Source organism: Remersonia thermophila, chromosome 2 (assembly GCF_042764415.1).
Source record: "Remersonia thermophila strain ATCC 22073 chromosome 2, whole genome shotgun sequence".
In the NCBI taxonomy this organism is placed as follows: Eukaryota; Fungi; Ascomycota; class Sordariomycetes; order Sordariales; family Chaetomiaceae; genus Remersonia; species Remersonia thermophila.
This window is the reverse complement of record NC_092218.1, coordinates 541,253-560,023: the sequence shown is the minus strand read 5'-3', so window position 1 is coordinate 560,023 and position 18,771 is coordinate 541,253. Positions and strand designations below refer to the sequence as shown.

Sequence of the window (18,771 nt, the reverse complement as noted above, 5' to 3'; positions counted from 1 at the left end):
CCGTGGTGAGGTCAGACCCCGATCAGATCATTTTCGGGAACATCTCGGATCGGGTTTGTGCGGAGCGGGGCGCACGGGCCAGACGCGCTGACATAATCGCTCCCACGCTGTTGCCAAGTCCTTCCTTTCTGATCATGTGACCTCGCGATGGACAGGGGCGCAGGCAGGAGCGGCGGACGTGACGCCTTGCCTTGCCCTGAGAAGGAGAGAGGCACTGGATGAGATGGACACGCCAGAACTGCCTTCTTACCTTGGAAAAAAAAACGAGCAGAACATCACGCTAAAGACACTGAGGAATTAAACGAAAAAAAATAGCCGTGCCATTGTTCTTCTGCCTTGAAGATGCATACCTACGAGAGTTAGTATGATTCGTTTTGAAAGAACGCCAGCCATTTCCTCGATGAATCTTCCTGATCCTCGTCCATCCTCCTCCGCCATTGCCCTCAATATCACATAGCTGCCGAGTCTGGGAAGCGGCGGGAAGATTGCCCCGTTTGCCCATGAAATAATCAACTTGTCTCACCCAACTCTTTTCGTTTGGTTCAACTCTCTCTCTCTCTCTCTCGCGTACCACCGCGTTGCCCTGCTCCTCCTCCTCCTCCGCCGTGTGTAGAGGAACGCCCGGAAGCCTCGCCACCAGGGCCCAAACATCACGATGCCGCTCCGAATTACAACATGGAATGGTGAGAGCGCTGTCGGCGGGTTTGCGTGGGCTAGAATCTGACTTCCCTCAGTCAACGGCATACGGAACCCGTTCTCCTACCAGCCATGGCGGGAGAACCGCAGTTTCCAGGTAGGCCTGAACGCCATCCTCCACGTGTTCTGCATGCCGGACCATGGGCTCACCTCGCCAAGGCCATGTTCGATATTCTTGAAGCCGACATTGTCGTGATGCAGGAGACCAAGATCCAGCGCAAGGATCTTCGTGACGACATGGTCTTGGTTCCAGGCTGGGATGTCTACTTCAGCCTTCCCAAGTACAAGAAAGGTTGGCTCTGAAGGTCTTTGTCCCGGGAAACGACGCTCACCACCGCACAGGATACTCGGGCGTGGTCATATACACTCGGTCCTCCCAATGCTGTCCCATCCGTGCTGAAGAAGGCATCACCGGCGTCCTTTGCCCTCCAAACTCATCGACCATGTTCCGGAACCTGCCCGAGGACCAACAAATCGGCGGCTACCCGACTCCCGACCAGCTCTCCAGCTCCATTGACGAGCAGACTCTCGACTCGGAGGGCCGCTGCGTCATCTTGGAGTTTCCAGCCTTTGTTCTCATTGGCGTTTACAGCCCCGCCATGCGAGATGAGACACGGGTCGAGTTTCGCCAAGCCTACATCGACGCCATCGATGCCAGGGTGCGGAACCTCGTCAAGATGGGGAAGCAGGTCTTCCTCTGCGGCGACCTCAACATCATCCGCTCCGACCTGGACACCGCCGGCCTGCAGGAGCGCCTGAGGAAAGAAGGAATGACAATGGATGAGTTCTTCTCGACCCCCTCCCGGCGCTTCTTCAACCACTTGGTGTTTGGAGGCTACGTTGTTGGGGAGAGAGACCAGGGCCGTGAGGAACCCGTTCTTTGGGACCTTTGCAGGGAGTTCCACCCCGCCCGGCAGGGCATGTACACCTGCTGGGAGACGAGGAAGAACGCGAGACCAGGGAACTTTGGGAGCCGCATCGACTACGTTCTCTGCACTTCGGGCATCAAGTCCTGGTTCATCGACGCCAACATCCAGGAGGGCCTCCTGGGTTCTGACCATTGCCCTGTCTATGCGACCATAAGCGATGTTGTCACGGTCGACGGCGCCGAGGTCCACATAGAAGACGTCATGAATCCCCCAGGCATGTTCAAGGGCGGCGTTCGACAACGAGAGTGGACCACGAAGGACCTCCTGCCCACGTCTGCCAAGCTCATTCCCGAGTTCGATCGACGGCGAAACATTCGTGACATGTTCTTCAAAAAGGCCACGACGCCAAAGGTCAGCCCGAAGCCAGCCCCAAGTGATCATCAACATGGCCTGGGCGCTTCGGAGACCAAAGCCGACACAACCGACAGCTCCGATCCACAACCAGGTAGCACAGCTGCCGCACCTGAACCGTCTACCGAAGCGGTAACGCCGGCGTCCACGGCTAGCGTCTCGAGCCTTTGCGCGTCTTCAAACAGAAAGACGGCATCTCCACAGAAAGCTCCTCCTCCAAAAAGGCAGGCAGAGTCCTCCACTCTCCAAAGTCGGCCCCAGAAAAAGGGCAAGGTGGCCCTGGGCAGGGAGAGCTCAAGCTCGGCCTCAGGCACCGCGCAGAGCACCCTCAAAGGCTTCTTCAAACCCAAGACGCCGACGCCGGGGACGAACGGCGACCTGGCCGACACCACCACTTCAAAACAACCGCCGAAAGACTCTGATTCTGGCTCTCACACGGACCCAAAGAGCGCCAGCGCAGCCAACAAGAACAACACATCCAACTCTTCTGAAGACCCCCCAAAGCCCGAAGGTTCCTCCACAGAGAAGGTCTTTGATCCGATTGAAGCCAAGGAGTCATGGTCTAAGCTGCTTGGGAAGCGGGTACTTCCCAAGTGCGAGCACGGCGAGGATTGCCAGATGCTTGTCACCAAGAAGCCCGGCGTCAACTGTGGTATGTGTTTTTTTGTCGGTCATGAGCCCATCTCCTCCAGGCCTCGCGTCTTTCTTCTTGTTGTGGTTTAAGCCCTCCTATCCTTTCTTGTCCGTCTCCCGCTCCTCCGTCCATCCCTCCCCCATTCCCCTGCTCATTCCCCTCTGTTGAACCTTTCTGCTTCCGTGTCTCTGTCCTCCTCCCTCATTACTGACACCATCCTCAGGCAGGGCCTTCTTCATGTGCGCTCGCCCTCTGGGCCCGTCCGGCGACAAGGAACAAGGAACCCCGTTCCGATGCCGGACCTTTATCTGGAGCAGTGATTGGAACAGTCGGCAATGAAGCTCGCGTTCCGAGATCCCCGGCGCCTCGCTACCTCGCCTCGTTTCGTTGCCTATCCCGCAAGAGACACGACACCTTCGATTCGCTCAGTGAAACGTGCTCGGTGATGGTAGGAAGGAAGGGTTTTTCTTGGAGAATAGGGCTTTAACAACACATGATGATACCCATGCGCTCTGTAATGTTGTCGCTGAGAAGAATACACGGTCCTCTACTTCGGGGCCGATAGCAATAAACTGGACGGGCTCTGTGTCCGAATCTTTTCTCGTCCCCCTCGCCGCGTGTGCAATGTGATGTGTTTTCTTGTGTGCTCATGCTCGAAACTTGCTCGGGTGCCGTCTGTCCTTTTCAACCTCGCTCCCCCCGGTGCGTATGCCCCCATACTCGCGTGCTTCCGTGCACTTGTGTTGGAAATCTTGGCAGGTGTTCCTCTGGATTTTGTGGTCGCTGCTCGCACCTTGAAGCCTCGTGTTCCCGTCGTTGATTTCCTGCTAGCTGTCGTCGACCTTAGCTTCTGAAGCCAGGCGGTTGAGATTCTGGTACTTGCTCTTGGTATTGGCGATGGTGGAGATGGTGAAAGTGGCGTTGGGCCTCAGGCCACCGCTTGTGACAGGGCGCGCTGCCTGCTCGGAGATGTTTGTCAACGCGACCTCCCGTGGGCTCGCCCTTGTGGTGTTGATGACGCCCAAAGCGTGCTCCGTGGATAACTCCCCATCGTCGAATAGAGGTTTCATGACTAGCATTGGCAGCGGCTGGAAGTCCTCGCCGGCAACGAGGCCGAAGCAAAGCCGTTGTAGGTCCACCCGGCGTTCATTCCGCCAGGGTTGTTCAGATCAAACATGTCACGCACGGCATTGGGATTGCGGTTTTTCATCACACCATATATTTACTTGATCTTCCCGTCTAGTCCTCAGAGCAGAGAAAAGCCCTCCTATCTACCCGATATCCTCCCAGACAGTCCCAAGCCCCAGTGCGATCTGTGGTCAACAATCATCAAGCCTCCCGCTCTGTGCCGTTCCCGTCCGCCTGGTAAACCGGTCGAGCCGAATGAGGCGGACCCCATCCCCCATCTCTCCAGCCAGGGATTTTTTTGTGCTTTTTCCTCCTCAATGTGAATCATGCGGGGGCTGTTTCTCATCTCATCTCTCGCTCTCTCTCCCCCCGCCAGGCCGATGCCGACCTCTGATCCTCCGCCTCAAATCATGGAAGGTTGTGAACAGGCCAAAGTCTCGTCGCGACACCACGTGATTGTCCCCCCATCTCCTGCCGAGCCGTGCGAATGGAAAATGAAAAACAGAGAAATGAAAAGCGAAACCCTCGGGATGTTGTGAAGTACACAAAGACGGTGTCAGCTCCAGGAAACCAACCCGATCCGACCGGCGCTTTTTCCTGTGTCCCCTTCCAAGACGTACATCCCAGAAGCTTGTCTCCAAGAACCGAATCCCAGAGAAGGAAAAAGACATCTGTCGGACCACTGGGTCGGCCCCGTTTCCGCTGCCCGCGAACTGAATCACAGGAGGGAGAATGGAGCCTGAGTGACCGTCAAAATGCCCCGATTGTTCCACCATGGAAGGAGAGAAAAACAACAAACCGAATGAACTGAATGAAAAAGTGACAATCTCAGAGGGATCGCGCGCGCTCGCGCCCCGTGTGTCACGCTGGGGAGCTTGTTTGTGCTTGTGTGATGTCGAATCGATGTGGCCGTTGGTTGCGTGGCCTTCCCTTGCCCGATCAGAAACTTGGACATTCTCGAGCGCCTTTGTGTGGGCGTCGAGAAACCGAGTCGGTCGAGTGTCGGAGATGGCATTGCTGATTATGGCCGGGATGCGACTGAGAGAAAGAAATCAATCTGTAAGAACTAAATTGAGGTCAGCGTTGTTGTTTCGAGGGTTATCGCCATGATGCGAACAGAGGGGGCCGGTCGTGGATATTGGTAGTACTCGGGAAGCAACAATACCTCGATGGTTTTCAGTTTCTGCTTTTCAAGTTTTTTTTGGCGTTTTTGATGTATCTCATGGCCCCGTGGTGTGCAAACAAACTCGCAGGAGACTGGCTGTCGACTCTTCCATGCGTTGAAGCTGGAAGTGATCCGAGATCAATACCCAGCCTCGATAAGCCTCTCGGCAATCGTCATGGGGTCGTGATCCAGATTCTGCTTCGAGGGGGGCAGCTGAGGATCGCGAATGCCAGCCACGTAGCGATAGCCAGGATACTTCTCGCGGTGGAGGGCCTCCTCCACATCCGCGAGGTACTTGAAGTGGTACTTGGTCTCTGGCTTTTCAGCCTGCCACATCTTGGCGACAATTTTGGCTATTGACAATTAGTCCAGACATCCAAATAAGATCAGCACGGGAAGTCTTACAGATCGCGCCAGCGGTCAGCCCAGGAGAGGTCGCATGGATCTTGCGGGACATCCATTGACGATAAATAATGAACTGGTTCCTGGGGCGACGGATGTGAACCTTTGAGACACGGTTCTGATGCGCGGGGAGCATCGTGACGGGCGTTTGAACAACAGGTTCTAGTTTTTGATCAGATGTCTGATGCATCGCAGTAGATAGAAGTATATGGGGAATGACTTACCCTCCGAGCCGGTCGTCTTGACGATGGCGAAGTCGCTCTTGTTCAGAGTGTTCATGTAAGAAACACTCATGATGCAGTACCGCTTGGAGTCGTGATAGCGAATGATCACAGCCTCGTGTCCGTCATTGAACATCCTGATTGATTAGTGAAAGAACTTGTGGAAATAGTTTAGTTTAACTCACTTGAACTTCTCCAAGCCGGTGGCGAGGGCCTCGGCGGCGGAAGCATCGTCATCAGAGCTTGCGACGCACTGAATGATCATGTCTCGACCGCTGAAGATGAACGACAGAGGGGCAGGATTCTTGCCGATGTCGATGGACTTGAGGTCCATCGTACCGGGGGCCGCAGCGGTAGGCTCAGGAGACGCCATTGTGAAAGCGTCGATGTGGGGAGCGATTCAGGTGGAAATGTTTTTGACTTGACGGAATTGTGGCTGGGAATCGTGTGGAAAGCTGTGAGAATTGACTGATGAAAAGTCAATGAAGTGGGATTGTTTCCAGGAAACCAAGAGGAGTGGCAAGTAGTGTGGTTGTGGAAGTTTTGGGAGAGGTTGGAGAAGATTGGGTTGAATAAAAAAAGAGTTAAAATCCTCAGATTTCAATGACGAGGAGCTGCCAAATCCAGCCACAAAATGCCTTAGAATTGTGCGATTGAGAACAATGGTAACGACCAACCACAAATTGAGTTAGGGTTGCACATCAAGGCATTGTTCAGAAGAACAATACTTAGGGATTTCTTCGCCTTGATAAGCAGAGCCCTGGACACAGATCAACCATATTATGTAACGCACTGAACCCTCGAGTTTACTTTTAATTGAACTTGTTGCTTCGCCAGTACTCACACTTGATCTTCCCTTCTTCCTCATCTATAAATCATTTCTGACCTGAACAACAACTTCGCAAGTCTGTCCCCAAACTCTCCACCGTTTGAGACAGAATCATGACCTCCCACGAGAACGGATTGGGTGGATATCGACATGTTCCCATGCCGCAATCGTATCCACTCAACAAGGCACAGATGACGCGCAATGCGCTTTCTCTGGCAAGTCATCGTGCTGAAGATGACCTGGACATCTGCTGACATTATTTCCCACAGATAGTTCTGCGTCTTCAAGCGCAGCAGATCCGCCTCGCTCTCTCCAAGGAAATCAGGGAGTTCGAGGAGGTATTCAACGAGATTCTGGAGATCACCAACGTTTTTCTGGTGTCCACGGACCAGATTACACAATCCCCATCATTGGTGATTGTTGACCAGCCCTCGGTGGTCAAAACCGTCTGCCAATTTCTTGCATCGTCCAACAGCATCCTCGGCTTCCTTCATTTTCAGGAAAGCCAAACGGGGTTCAAAGCCGACATCGCTCTAGAGACCCAAATCCGGAATGCTCGGTATCTCGTGATGGAGCTTCTATATACACTGATACTCCATCACCAAGCTGAAACTTACCCTGGCAAGGAGAATGGGCTCATATACAACGAGGACGTCAAGGTCTGCGGCCAAGTCGTTCTTCACCGCAACTCTTCCGCCGACCAGAGCGACGTTCCTGACCTCCATGACGAGGAGGTGGATCTGGCCGAGGTACTTCAGTACTGGCATGCAGAGCATGTGTTGCATCCGTTGAGATTCGTCCCCGGAACACCGTGGCACAAGTTCTTTGGAAACCTCCTACCGGCCCCAGTGTTGATTCCCGAGTTATTCCGGGAACGCAAACCGATGCCTATGTTCGAGATCAGAAAGCCACAGTGGCTCCCCTGGTTGATGGACGAGATCATCGATGACTACCAAAAATATCGAGATCTGTTTGATGCGGTAAGCTTCTCTGATCCTTGATCAACACTCCATGAGCTGACTGGAAACAGCACTGGCGCCCCGGACGTCCCATCAGGCCACGCCCATTGTGGTACAGAAATGTAGGTCAGCTCGTGTTCAGCTAGACAATGATTAAGCTGCTGACAACCACAGGCCATGCTGGATCGGGTCATGACCCGGTTTTCCTGCTTGTTCAATGGCGACATCTTCGATGCAGCAGAGGAAGTTCCGGTGACCATCTTCAGCGAGGAGGACTTGCGCCAGGTAACCATGCATTAAAATCATGGAGTTGAAAGAAATGCTAATTTTTCATTGGTAGATTCCCTGCCCGGAGTATGACCTCCTTGGCCGCTCGAGGATGGAGGCCCTCAATGCAGAAATTAACGACCCGGTGCTTGCTGGAGTGTCTCTGCTGGGACACGACATTGAACCAGTGGAGGAGCATATTGACGGGCACATCGAGCAGTGGGCTCCAGAGCAGGGTGACTCGGAGAATGCACCTGATGGTTTTGTGTTTCGCTGGTAAATTGAGAGCAGATGTATTGAAGTCGCAGCAGCAAGCTGGGAGGGTCACATTTCGGTATTGGGCAAGGGTCTTCTTCGGTAGCCAAAGTCGAACAAAGAAACGGCTGTCTTAGGTAATCACACCGGATTAAGTGATCTTTTGTCTTCGGTGCTTGGGGGCCTTTTCGATTCCCTTTTTCCTTCACCTTCGGTAAACCTCTCTCAAAATCACATCCCACCAAAGCAACCGAGGTACGAGCCACAACATGAATGCGACAAATTCGAGTATCAATCAAATTCTTCAGACTTTTGAAGGTCTTGGAGAGAACGACAGAGAGGCAACTCTGAAGGTGCTCTCGAGCATGATGGGTGTCGACAACCAAGCTGGGAAACAAACCAAAAAGAAGGTCAACGGATTCATGGGATATCGTGGTACGTCATAGACTAATACTACATCATGGCCTTGGTCCTAACGCAATTCAGCGTACTACTCCTCGCTGTTTTCTCAGTTGACACAGAAGGAGAAGTCGCCGATCATGAAAGCGCTCTGGATGGAAGATTTGTACCACAAGGAATGGGATTTCATGTGCGCCGTGTACTCCGAAATCCGAGAATTCCTGACAGAAGAAGATGTTCCACTCCAGACGTGGATTCAGTTTGCAGTCAACCACTTGGGCATCATTGGGCGTGACCATTACCTGGCCACTCTGGGTTGGGAGTTGGTCCAGCTCAACGACGGCACGCACACAGTCCAGCGAACGGCAATTCGACCCTCGCCGACTATTCAGAGCAACAACGGACAAGCAACCAATGGGCTTGGCCTCTTCATGAGCTGCCTGAATGACGGCTTGCCGGTCGCCAACCCCCTCCCCATCATTGCCAAACTTTCGGCCCTGGCGAAGGACATGATCTGTGTTAGCACCCAATCGGACGTTCAGATGCCGAGCAACACCATGACGGAGTTCCGTCAATTCGCGAAGAAAAACCCTGAGTTGGCGATGGCAGCGCTTTTTGAGGTGCCTCCAGACCATCCGCTCATCGCTCAGGGTGTCGGCGTACACCACGTCCCGATGCCGGACTCGACCATGAGCACGACAACAACGTCGACAGCTGCGGCATCGAATCCGTTTCTCATGGAGCAACACGCCGCGAACTTGACGCTCGACGACATGTTCTTTGTGGGCCCTGATCCCAACTACATTGACATGGGAGATGGCGTCCCAGGTAACGTCCATACAAAATATGACTCGCGGCTACGTGACATGAGGCTGACATGAAACTTGTTCCAGGCTTTTACTAAGTACTTGCGCCGCACTCTCCGGCTTAGCGATGGGATCAGTACGTGGAGGAAGCAGGTCGTGACATGTAACCATTGACTGGTTGTCGCCGTTTGCATTGCTGTTGTCGCTACAAAATTCTTTTCAGGTAGCCACAAGTCGCCGTCGGCGAGGGAACAAAGAAGGGGGACAACAAGGAATGGACAGAGTGGGCTGTCAAAGACACCACTCCGCCACACCACCGTAACCATCTGCGCTCGATTCTTGGCGTCTTTTCTGTCTTTTCACCTGCGCTGAGCAGAGCACACCCAATGAATGGAATCGAATCAATGAGCTAGGCCGTTTGACCATAACCGCTCTCTGCAGGCAAGAATTGAAAATGTCTCCCATGGTTCGTTCTCATGACATTCAAGGCGTTGGAGATTTGACTGGTCGCTTTGTCAACAGCCTGAAGCTACAGAAATCTGACACATGATATGCTGCAGCTATGGGAACCCGCGTCACATTCCGGAGAGGAGTCGTTGATTTAAGCATCAGAGCCATGCATGCTGATCTCCACAGCGCTGGCCAATCGTGGCCCGCAGACTGGCGGGTGCGGCTGCCGGATGCCGATTCCCTGGTTGCATAGCGCGCGCTTGGCGCTTGGCGTTTGATCGGGGGGTCGCAGTGTCCATACTACTACCTCATGTGGACACGAGGCAAGGGAAATAGATGCGTGATGTTGGATGAGAGACTTTTCCAGAGAGGGAAATGGGCCAGCTTGTGTTTGCTGTTGAAGAAGACCTCAAAATGGGGAAGAAGAGACGCATTCCTCGGGCGAGAGGGACTCGCGGATGCAGGCACACGAAGCGACGGTGACGTCCTGACAGCCGCTCCGCCGCTCTCGAGGGAAGCAGTGGGCGTAGGCGTCTCTTCTGACTCTTTGAATGGCGCGTTCGGACTTTGAACTTGGGGCCGGGATGCCTCTTCTCTTCTCAGACCGTGCAACCAACAACAGCGGCATGGGCTGTGGAAGCCTCGTTCAAGGCAAGGGCCGACCCAACGAGGCAAGCCTTTTACTACCACGAAGCGCCCAAACCGCACGGAAGAAACGTGGCGCTGTTTGTTTGCCTCATCAAGGCGAATCGCCTGTCATGGCACGTGCAGTCACGAGTCCCCCGTGCCGCAAGCCTCCGAGTTGCGACCCAACGGATTGCCCGCATCGGCGCTAACGACACGCGGCGGGCACAGTGCAATCTGTGCCGAACAAGGAGCCGAAGGCGCGAAGGCGAGGACTGGTGGCCGGAGGCCGGAGGCCAAGGGCTGGGAGCCGAAACGCATTTGGCTTGGACGGGATGGTGAGCAGAACACGCAATATCGCCCTCGACGCCGACAGCGATGAAGGCATCACCGCCGAGCGACCGACCGACCACCTGCTTCCGAATGCCAGAAGCCCACACGGCTGCCAACCCAGGGAGCCAGCCACCACGTGGCTGTCATCTCGATGTCCACGACCAGCCGCAGGCCGTCAAGAAAAGAGCAGCGCGAGGCTGGTAACACGGAACCCGGGGCATTGGGCCGATAGGAATCCGAATGGTTTGCTTGGGAGGCATGAGAAGTGGCCGGGGTGAACAGACACGCCGTCGGACCGTCTGGGCCGTTCCCCCGGGTTGCTGAGCTCTGAGGCAACGCACGCAAACTCGCCGGCCGTGATGGTCAAGCACATGGACAGTCGGAGCATGGCACATGGCTTTGTACATTCTCTTCCATCCCCCACTACGGAAGCGTTGAATTGCAGCCGTTGATCCGGAGTTCCGTGGAGCAGGAGAAGACGGCGGATTATGCTCATCAACAATAACAGCGTGCGGCTTGAGGAGACCGGCGAAGCAGAAGACCACTCGATTTGCGGTCAACGATGTTAAAACGGGATATCCCGGGCAGGAATCCCGAGCTACGCAAACGGCTTCTCGTCACACAGAGTTTCCCAGCCGTCTCTGGAGTCGGGCAACAGTATCCATGGTGAGGAAGCCTTTGTTGGCTTCTCGTTGACGTGTACACAAACCCAAATCCTTGTCCGCTTCTTCTCCCTGAGCTCTGGTATTGACAGTGCTGCCCTTGGACCATCCGTGTCCTTGCTGCTGATGGAAGAGGACTGCAGTCTGGGTGGGGGTATCGTTCACGAGGCCCTGATCGAGAAGGATGAGGTGGGGGAGGTGAAAGTGCCTATCGAGGTCGACGTTGCATGTTTGTTGAATCGGATCCAGAGACCTCGCCCAGAAGCTTAGAGCCATCTCCTTGTTCTCCAGCAAGAGCAAGATACCTTCCACCGTCCATGTCAAACTGACCTTGTATGCATCTTACCAAGGGAACAAAGCGGCAGGGGGGGCGGGGGCTCTTGTGCTCTAGCGCCTCCTGCTGGGCTACCGGCATCTCTCTGGGCACGTCGCATGCCTTCCAACCGGCCCTCCTCGTTGTTTTGTGATGGTCATCTTAGATGAAGCCGGGCTGTAGCTCGGTTGCTGCCACCATCGCCATACAGAGATGAGCTGCTCAGCCGAGGCTGAGGCTCCAAGGCCCGTGCTCCTCGCCCGCCATGATGACAAGGCCAACGAGCCTCGACGTCCCTGCTTCCGTGCGTACGTAGGCATGGCACCGGGGAAAGGGAACAGACTCCGAGGCGAAGTTTCTTCCTCGGGCCAACGCTGTCCTGGCGTTGCAAACCGACATGAGTCCTTCATCGCGGCGTCGAGGTCCCTGCTTGCGGCGAGCCGGTCCGCCTCCGCCGCGAGGCGCTGTCCTCCTTGGAGATTGCCTCCCACCATGCTTGTTGATTCGCCGCCCGCTGCTTGGCTTGCTCAGCCCCGAGTCGAACGACGAGCGATATGGAAAGGCTGTGGGGGCCTTACGGTAGGCGGACTGACAGACGTGGCGGATAGATGGACCGGCCATTTCTAGAAAGTGACATGGAAGGGACAGAAGAACAACAAGGCGATTCTATTTTCCTTTTTCTCTTTGTTTTTCTTGTTGTGATTTTCTCTGAAATTTGACTCGCTCATCCAAGACTCGAGGGGGGGATACAATGACACATCTCCAGGCGCAGGAGGTTGAAAGATGATGAAGCATATCATCAATGGATGAATTACAATATGGAGAAGGAGAAAGATGAGAGGCAGGAAAGCAGGAAATCGAGGGTTGGAAGGACCTAAGTGGGTAGAGGCTGGGCCAAGTTTGACGGAAATGCATGGCATTCTGCCATCCCCAAGAACACCAAAAAGGAACAATAAAAATAAAACCTCCTCCCTCTTTTTCGTCCCATGGATCCAGGGATGGCATCCCCGTGCATTTCTTGTCGGTGGTCGCATCACTCCTCGCGGTACGAAATCTTGCGCATCTCTCCAAGCCGGTGACGGGCCGCCGACAGCGCATTCTCGAGCTTGAGGATCTCGACCTGTTTTCCTCGGATAGGTGGTGGTGGTGGGGGGCTTGGTCAACAACGTTTCCCACCAAACATCACGCACAGGCATGATGATGACGACGAGGGGGTAAAGTAGAAGAAGGCTTACCTGCTGCTCCATCTCCCGCACCTTGAACTCGTGCGCCCCCAGCTTCGAGTAATCGACCTGCTCCTCCTCCACGCCGCGGTCCTTGATCATGCTCTGGACTTGCCGCACCAGCGCGCGGCACGCCGCGCCGACCGCCTTGCTGGCCTGCTCGAGGTTCTCCTGGCTCTTGCTCATGAAGCCCGCCTTGACGCGGCTGGCCGCCACCAGCTGGGCGGTGCTCGCGGCCACGTCGTTGGACGCAACAATGAGCTGCTCGAGGCTGTTTCGATTCGACAAGACGCCGTCGGCCGTCTCGATGAGGGTGTTTGTGGAAGAAGCGACGGCCTTGGCCGCCGAGATGAGGCCTTCGGTCCAGCGGTTGTTCTTCTTGTAAAAGGCGGTGCGGGACGAGGAGCCGCGGCCGGCCTGGACGATCTCGTTCTGCGTGACGGTGGCGGCCTTGATGAGCTGGGCGATGGCCGTGGTGATGGCCATGGCGGCGTCGAGGATGGAGTCGTGCACCTTGAGCTCGTAGGTGGAGTAGCCGTCGCGGGGCTTGTTCTTGAGCTTGTTGAGGCGGTCGACGGCGGCCTGGATGGCGTCGGCGGCCTTGCTGAGTTCCTGGTCGACGATCTCGCTGAGGTCGCCCTTGCCGGCCAGCTTGCCGAAGCTCGGGGCGAAGGTCTCGACGATCTGGTTGAGGCGCTGGAGGCTGCTGTGCACCTCGAGGTTGCCGTTGATGACCACGTCCGTCTTTTGGACGGCGTCCATGCCGTCGAGGCGGAAGCTCAGCAGGCTGCGGAAGAACTTGACCGTGTCGCGGGCGGACTGGCGGGCGCCGTCGATGAGCGAGTCGCTCTTCTTCTCGTCGGTGGCCAGGCGCGTGAGGCCCTTGGCGTTGCTGCAGACGTCGGCGACGGCGCCCGAGAAGACGTGGACGTTCTTGATGAGGTCGGCGTGGTTGCCGTTGGGCCCGTCGGCGATGAAGTTGTTGAACGAGGTGGCGAACTCGGTGGCGCTGGCCGACGCCTTCTCGATCTGCGACAGCACGTACGAGGGCGAGGCGTTCTGGTTGCCGGCCTGCATGGTCGAGTCGAGCTCGTACATGGCGTCGTCGACGCGCTGCACGCCCGACTGCAGGACCGAGTCGATCATGTCGTTGATCTTGTCGAGCTGCATCTGGACGAGGGCGTCGATCTGGCCGTCGAGCACCTGGTCCGAGGCGCCCTGGTTGTTCTTGAGCTCGCTGAGCTCGAGCAGCGTCTGGTCCATGCCGGCCTTGTACACCTCGAGCTCCTCCTCCTTCTCGCGGAGCAGCGCCTCGAGGTCCGAGCTGCCATCGCGGAGCTTGGACTGGGCCTCGTCGAGCTGCCGCGACTTGATGCGCAGCGCCTCCTCGAGGTCGGCCACCTCGCGGTTGTACTTGGCCAGCATGGTGGAGAGCTCGGTGCCCTTGCTGCGCTCCAGGTTGTCGGCGCGGTCCAGGGCCATGCGGAGCTCGCGCTTGAGCTTTTCGATCTCGTCCTTGTGCCCTCCCTGGAGCCGGTCCTTCTCGTGCAGGGCACGGTCGCGCTCCCGGATCATGTCGGCGAGCTCGAGGTTCTTGGTCTTGATCTCGCGCTCGAGCTTCTCGCGCCGGTCGATCGCCTCCTGGGCCGAGGCCGCCTTGAGCTGGACGGCCTTGAACTTTTGGAGGAGGTCGAGGTGCTCGGTGCGCAGCTGCGAGTAGAGCTTGGCGAGGGCCTCGTACTTTGTGCGCCACGTGTTGACCTGCTCCTGCAGGGCGCGGATCTGGTCGTCCTTGCTGGCGATCTGCTGGCCGTAGTTGCTCTGGATCTGCTGCAGCTCGCTCTCGAGCGCCTTGACCCGCTGGTCGTACTGCTGGAGCATGAGCTGATCCTGCTCGTACTGGGCGCGGGCCCTCAGGTTCTCCTGCTCGAGCTCGGCGAGGCGGCCCTGCGTCTGCCACTGGGCCTGCTGGGCCAGCAAGGCCTCCTGCTCGCGCTGCTGCTGCTCGAGCAGGCGGCGCTGCTGCTCTTCGAACTCGCGCTGGGCCTGGAGCTGGGCTTGCTGCTGGGCGAGCAGGGCCGCCTGCTGCTGCGCCTCCAAGACCCGTTGCTGCTCCTCGTACTCGCGGTTTTGGCGCTCGAGCTCGTTCTTCCAAAACTCGTTGATCTCGTCGGGCTCCTCGGTCTTGGGCGCGGGCGGCGGGGTGGGCGGCTTCTCGATCTCTTGTTTCGGGCGCGCCGGCAGGGCCGGGGCGTTCTCCTCCTCGGCCAGCAGGTTGGGCGGGTCTTGGGGCAGCTTCGGGATGGTGATGAGGCTGGTGAGGTAGCGGAGGTTGGAGCATTCGTAGTAGAACTTGACGAGGCGGTAGTGCTGCGCGTTGTAGCGGTCGCGAAGGGGTTCGAGGGCGTCGTTATCGCCGGTGGCTTGGGAGAGGAGAGGGATTGGGGTCAGCAGCTGCCTCGCGCGGTAGAGGGCAAGAAAACGGATTTTGCAGGGAGAGGCTCAGCCACCCACTCGAATGCATGGCCCTGAGCATGCTCGTGATGAACTTGTAGATGCCGTAGCTCTCGGCGACGAGGGGCACGAGGGCGGAGATTCGGCACTCGTTGTTGCCGACGCTCCGGAAGTGGGAGAAGATGAGCTTTTGGAACTGCTCGATCTTGTCCTGCAGGGTCATGAGGTCGGTGATGGTCTCGTAGCCTTCGTTGGGGTCGTTGATGGCCTTGAGGCTGATGTACTCCTCGTACTCGAAGGTGCCATTGAAGGCTGGGTGCTGCTTGTGGAAGGCCAGCTTGGCCAGGAGGTAGTAGACGTACTCGCGGATCAGGGGCCCGTACCCGCGCATGCCCTCGCCGGCGACTCCTCGCTTCAGGCTGCTGATCCACGAGCTGTTGGCCATGGCCTCGACGAGGGTGACGGGGTGGCCTTCCTGGAGCACCTTGTGGATGGTGATGAGGGCCTTGAAGGTCTGGACCTCATCGGCCAGGATGGGCTGGACCTTGAGGCCGGCCCAGAAGGACTGGGACGACTTGTGGTCCCAGGTGTAGACGATGCAGCTCCGGACATGCTTGCGCTTCGGGGCGGTTTCCTCGGGGCTCGTGGCCTTTTTGATGTTGACGGAGAGCTCGGCCTCGGACCTGCGCGCCAGCCGGGTCAGCGTGGATCGAGGCCGACGATCGACGGGGCGTGGGAGAGCGGCCGAGGGCAAAGGGAACGGGGGGGAGAGGGAGGGACGAACTTGGTATGGTCGAGGCTGCGTATGGTGGCCATGGTTGGGGAGGGCGCTCTCGCGGGCTGCCGCGCAGATGGCTTTCGGTTTTTGGACGAAAATGATTCGACAGAAGACGGTGGAATTGGCGAGAGACGGGTTTACACTATATCATCGGCAAGGGCTCAGACTCAAACGTTGGGTGAGCACGCTGGGAACCCTGCGAAAGGGGATGGCTTCATCGAACCCGGGGGGAGGGGGGGGGGGGGGGGGGGGGGGGAACGGGAGGTGCAAGGGCCAAGAGCAAGTGATTGCGCACACGGCCCCTAGCAGAGAAAGAAGCTATTTCGTGTTGTAGGGCTATGATGCGTCGCCGCCGCGTTGGTTCAAGACGAAGAGGAGGTGACCAAGGTCTTTTCCGAAGTAGCAAAGCGTAAGAAAAAAAAAAGTGACGATTCCCGAGCTTGCCAGCCTGATGATGATGATGATGCAGCTTGGGGAATTGCGCGGCGGATGGGGCTTGGCAGACCTGAAGGAGGCCGAGCGGGTCGTCTAGGGGAACCAATCATGACCCAGCAAGTGGGGCCTCTCAGAATGCGATGGAGCCTTGAGGTGCTGGATTGGGAAAGCGGGGCAAATGAGTCCAACAGGGACAACCTCCCCCGCTGTCAGGAGTTCCCGTCGGGGGGGGGAGGGGGGAGGGGGTTCAGTGTCATACAGGATCCCTGCCAATACGCTTGCCCAGTGTCCCAAGCACTGCCCTGACGTAGGTACCTACTTCTACCTACTACAGGTAATTACCTAGCTGTCCTACCGAACTGGCTTACCTACCATAGCCGGGCACCTGATCTACCTGGACACCTCGACGATTTTCTCTCTTTCTACACACAACACACACACACACACACACGCAGAAAATAAGAACCCCTTGGGTCAACTGGCCTTCCAGTTTCAGGTTGTATCAACTGCTCTCCAAACGGGGGGTTTGTGCAGCGGGAAGAACGGACAGACGGCAACACACCGACAAACGGGCATACTGCGTAATACAGGCCCCGAGTTCCTCCCTGGTGACTTGGGCCATCCATCCCGTCTCCCGCCTCTCTCGCCTCTCCCCGCCAAAAGCCGCTCTGCCGGTGGGTCTCGGCGCTGCAAGGCTGCTGCTGGTCCGCCTCAACCACGCTTCCATGTCACGGGGTGCTCGCGGCTCCTGGAGACCTCGTCATTTGATGCACGCCGACTGCCTGTGAATCACTCGACTTTCTTCTCTCCTCACCACCACCACCAACCACCATCCCCTCCATCACCACCTCCACCACCACCTAGCACCACTTACATCACCGCTCCCTGTCCTCCTCTTGACCTTACAACAACCGCAATCTCTCTGTTTAACCATCCCCCAGCAAAGCAAGCAGCCCGCTCGACCGTCCGTCATCCACAGCCGCATTCTTTCTCCCCAGCTCCCACCGCTCATCCAACACCCGCCTCGCCTCCCTTCCTCCTCCCACCATGAACATCCTGTACTCAACCGTCAACAGCCTGCGCGACAGGTACACGCCAGCCACCCACACGTCCACCTTTCGCAAAACGGGCGAGATCACCCCGGAGGAGTTCCTCGCCGCCGGCGACTATCTCGTCTACAAGTTCCCCTCGTGGTCGTGGGCCGATGCCGAGACGCCCTCCAAGCGCATCAGCCACCTGCCGCCGGGCAAGCAGTACCTGGTGACGCGCCACGTGCCCTGCCATCGGCGCCTCGACGACGACTTCGCCGGCGATGCGGGCCACGAGGAGGCCGTCGTCGAGGCCGGCCGGGGCGCCGCCGCCGCCGATGACGACGAGGACGGCTGGCTGCGCACCGGCGGCCTGACCAGCTCCCAGCCGCTCAAGGTGCGCGAGGTGCGAACCGTCGACGACGCGGGCAACGTGGGCGACCGCGAGGTGATTGACGACGACGACGATGACATCCCCGACATGGAGGAAGACGAGGACGACGAAGCCATCATCCCCGACGCCGAGGGCACCGGCAAGAACAGGTGAGCTACCGCAGCGACAACCCCGGAGATCCCCAAGCCATCACCGCATCACCGCATCACCGCATCCCGCTGACTCTTGCCTCTCCCGCAGCGGAAAGCGCACCTACTCCCTCTACATCTGCTACTCGCCCTGGTACAAGACCCCCCGCCTGTACATGTTCGGGTACCAGCCCAACGGCCAGCCCCTGCCTCCGAAGCTCATGATGGACGACATCGTCGGCGACTACAAGGACAAGACGGTCACCCTCGAAGACTTCCCCTTCTTCGCCAACCCCGTCAAGATGGCCAGCATACACCCGTGCAAGCACGCCTCGGTCATGAAGACGCTGCTCGACCGCGCCGACGCCGCCCTCAAGCTGCGCCGCGAGAGGCAGAAGGCCAAGCAGGCCGCCTCGGCCGGCGGCGCCGAGGGCGGCAGCGGCAGCGGCAGCGGCAGCGGCGACTCCGACGGCACCGCGGGCCTCGAGTCCGGCGTCGGCAAGCTCAGCGTCTCGGGCACCGAGGCGAGCGATACCGCCGACGAGTGGGAGGAGGTGCAGCAGCCCGATGACGAGTCGGAGGAGGTGGCCATCCGCGTGGATCAGTACCTGGTGGTCTTCCTGAAGGCATGTTTTTCTCTTTCTTTGTTCCAGACGCCTTGGGCTAACGAACCCCCCTCTGCCAGTTCATCGCGAGCGTCACCCCTGGCATCGAGCACGACTTCACCATGGGCGTCTGATTTTTCTTTTTGCTTTCCTGCACCGACGGAGTTACATCGTTGTGGTTTTCTTGGGTCTTGGATGATTTTTCTTTTTTTCTCTTTTCTCTACATAGTCCATCGCTGCCGGTTTTCGTAAGACAGATAGAGTATGACAAGGCGCCTACAGAACGGATTGGGAGCAGCGAAC

The 18,771-nt window shown here is 57.4% G+C and overlaps 4 protein-coding genes across 4 annotated transcripts; 2 read left to right on the top strand and 2 right to left on the bottom strand.

Annotated features, from left to right (window-relative positions):
* Positions 1-655: 655 nt before the first annotated feature.
* VTJ83DRAFT_1601 (uncharacterized protein) lies at positions 656-2,949 on the top strand (the record flags this gene model as incomplete). The annotated part of the gene is made up of 5 exons (XM_071007779.1): positions 656-683; positions 735-793; positions 856-988; positions 1,039-2,628; positions 2,834-2,949. 5 exons carry the CDS (start codon positions 656-658, stop codon positions 2,947-2,949), a joined length of 1,926 nt encoding a protein of 641 aa, XP_070868141.1.
* A 2,092-nt stretch (positions 2,950-5,041) lies between these two features.
* Positions 5,042-5,899, bottom strand: VTJ83DRAFT_1600 (uncharacterized protein; the record flags this gene model as incomplete). Its single annotated transcript, XM_071007778.1, has 4 exons — positions 5,042-5,256; positions 5,309-5,467; positions 5,530-5,663; positions 5,712-5,899. The coding sequence occupies 4 exons, from the start codon at positions 5,897-5,899 to the stop codon at positions 5,042-5,044; spliced, it is 696 nt and encodes a 231-aa protein (XP_070868140.1).
* Positions 5,900-12,456: 6,557 nt separating this feature from the next.
* Positions 12,457-15,916, bottom strand: VTJ83DRAFT_1599 (uncharacterized protein; the record flags this gene model as incomplete). Its single annotated transcript, XM_071007775.1, has 4 exons — positions 12,457-12,543; positions 12,659-15,069; positions 15,161-15,783; positions 15,885-15,916. 4 exons carry the CDS (start codon positions 15,914-15,916, stop codon positions 12,457-12,459), a joined length of 3,153 nt encoding a protein of 1,050 aa, XP_070868139.1.
* A 1,444-nt stretch (positions 15,917-17,360) lies between these two features.
* On the top strand, positions 17,361-18,602 carry VTJ83DRAFT_1598 (uncharacterized protein; the record flags this gene model as incomplete). Its single annotated transcript, XM_071007774.1, has 3 exons — positions 17,361-17,884; positions 17,976-18,489; positions 18,549-18,602. 3 exons carry the CDS (start codon positions 17,361-17,363, stop codon positions 18,600-18,602), a joined length of 1,092 nt encoding a protein of 363 aa, XP_070868138.1.
* Positions 18,603-18,771: the final 169 nt, after the last annotated feature.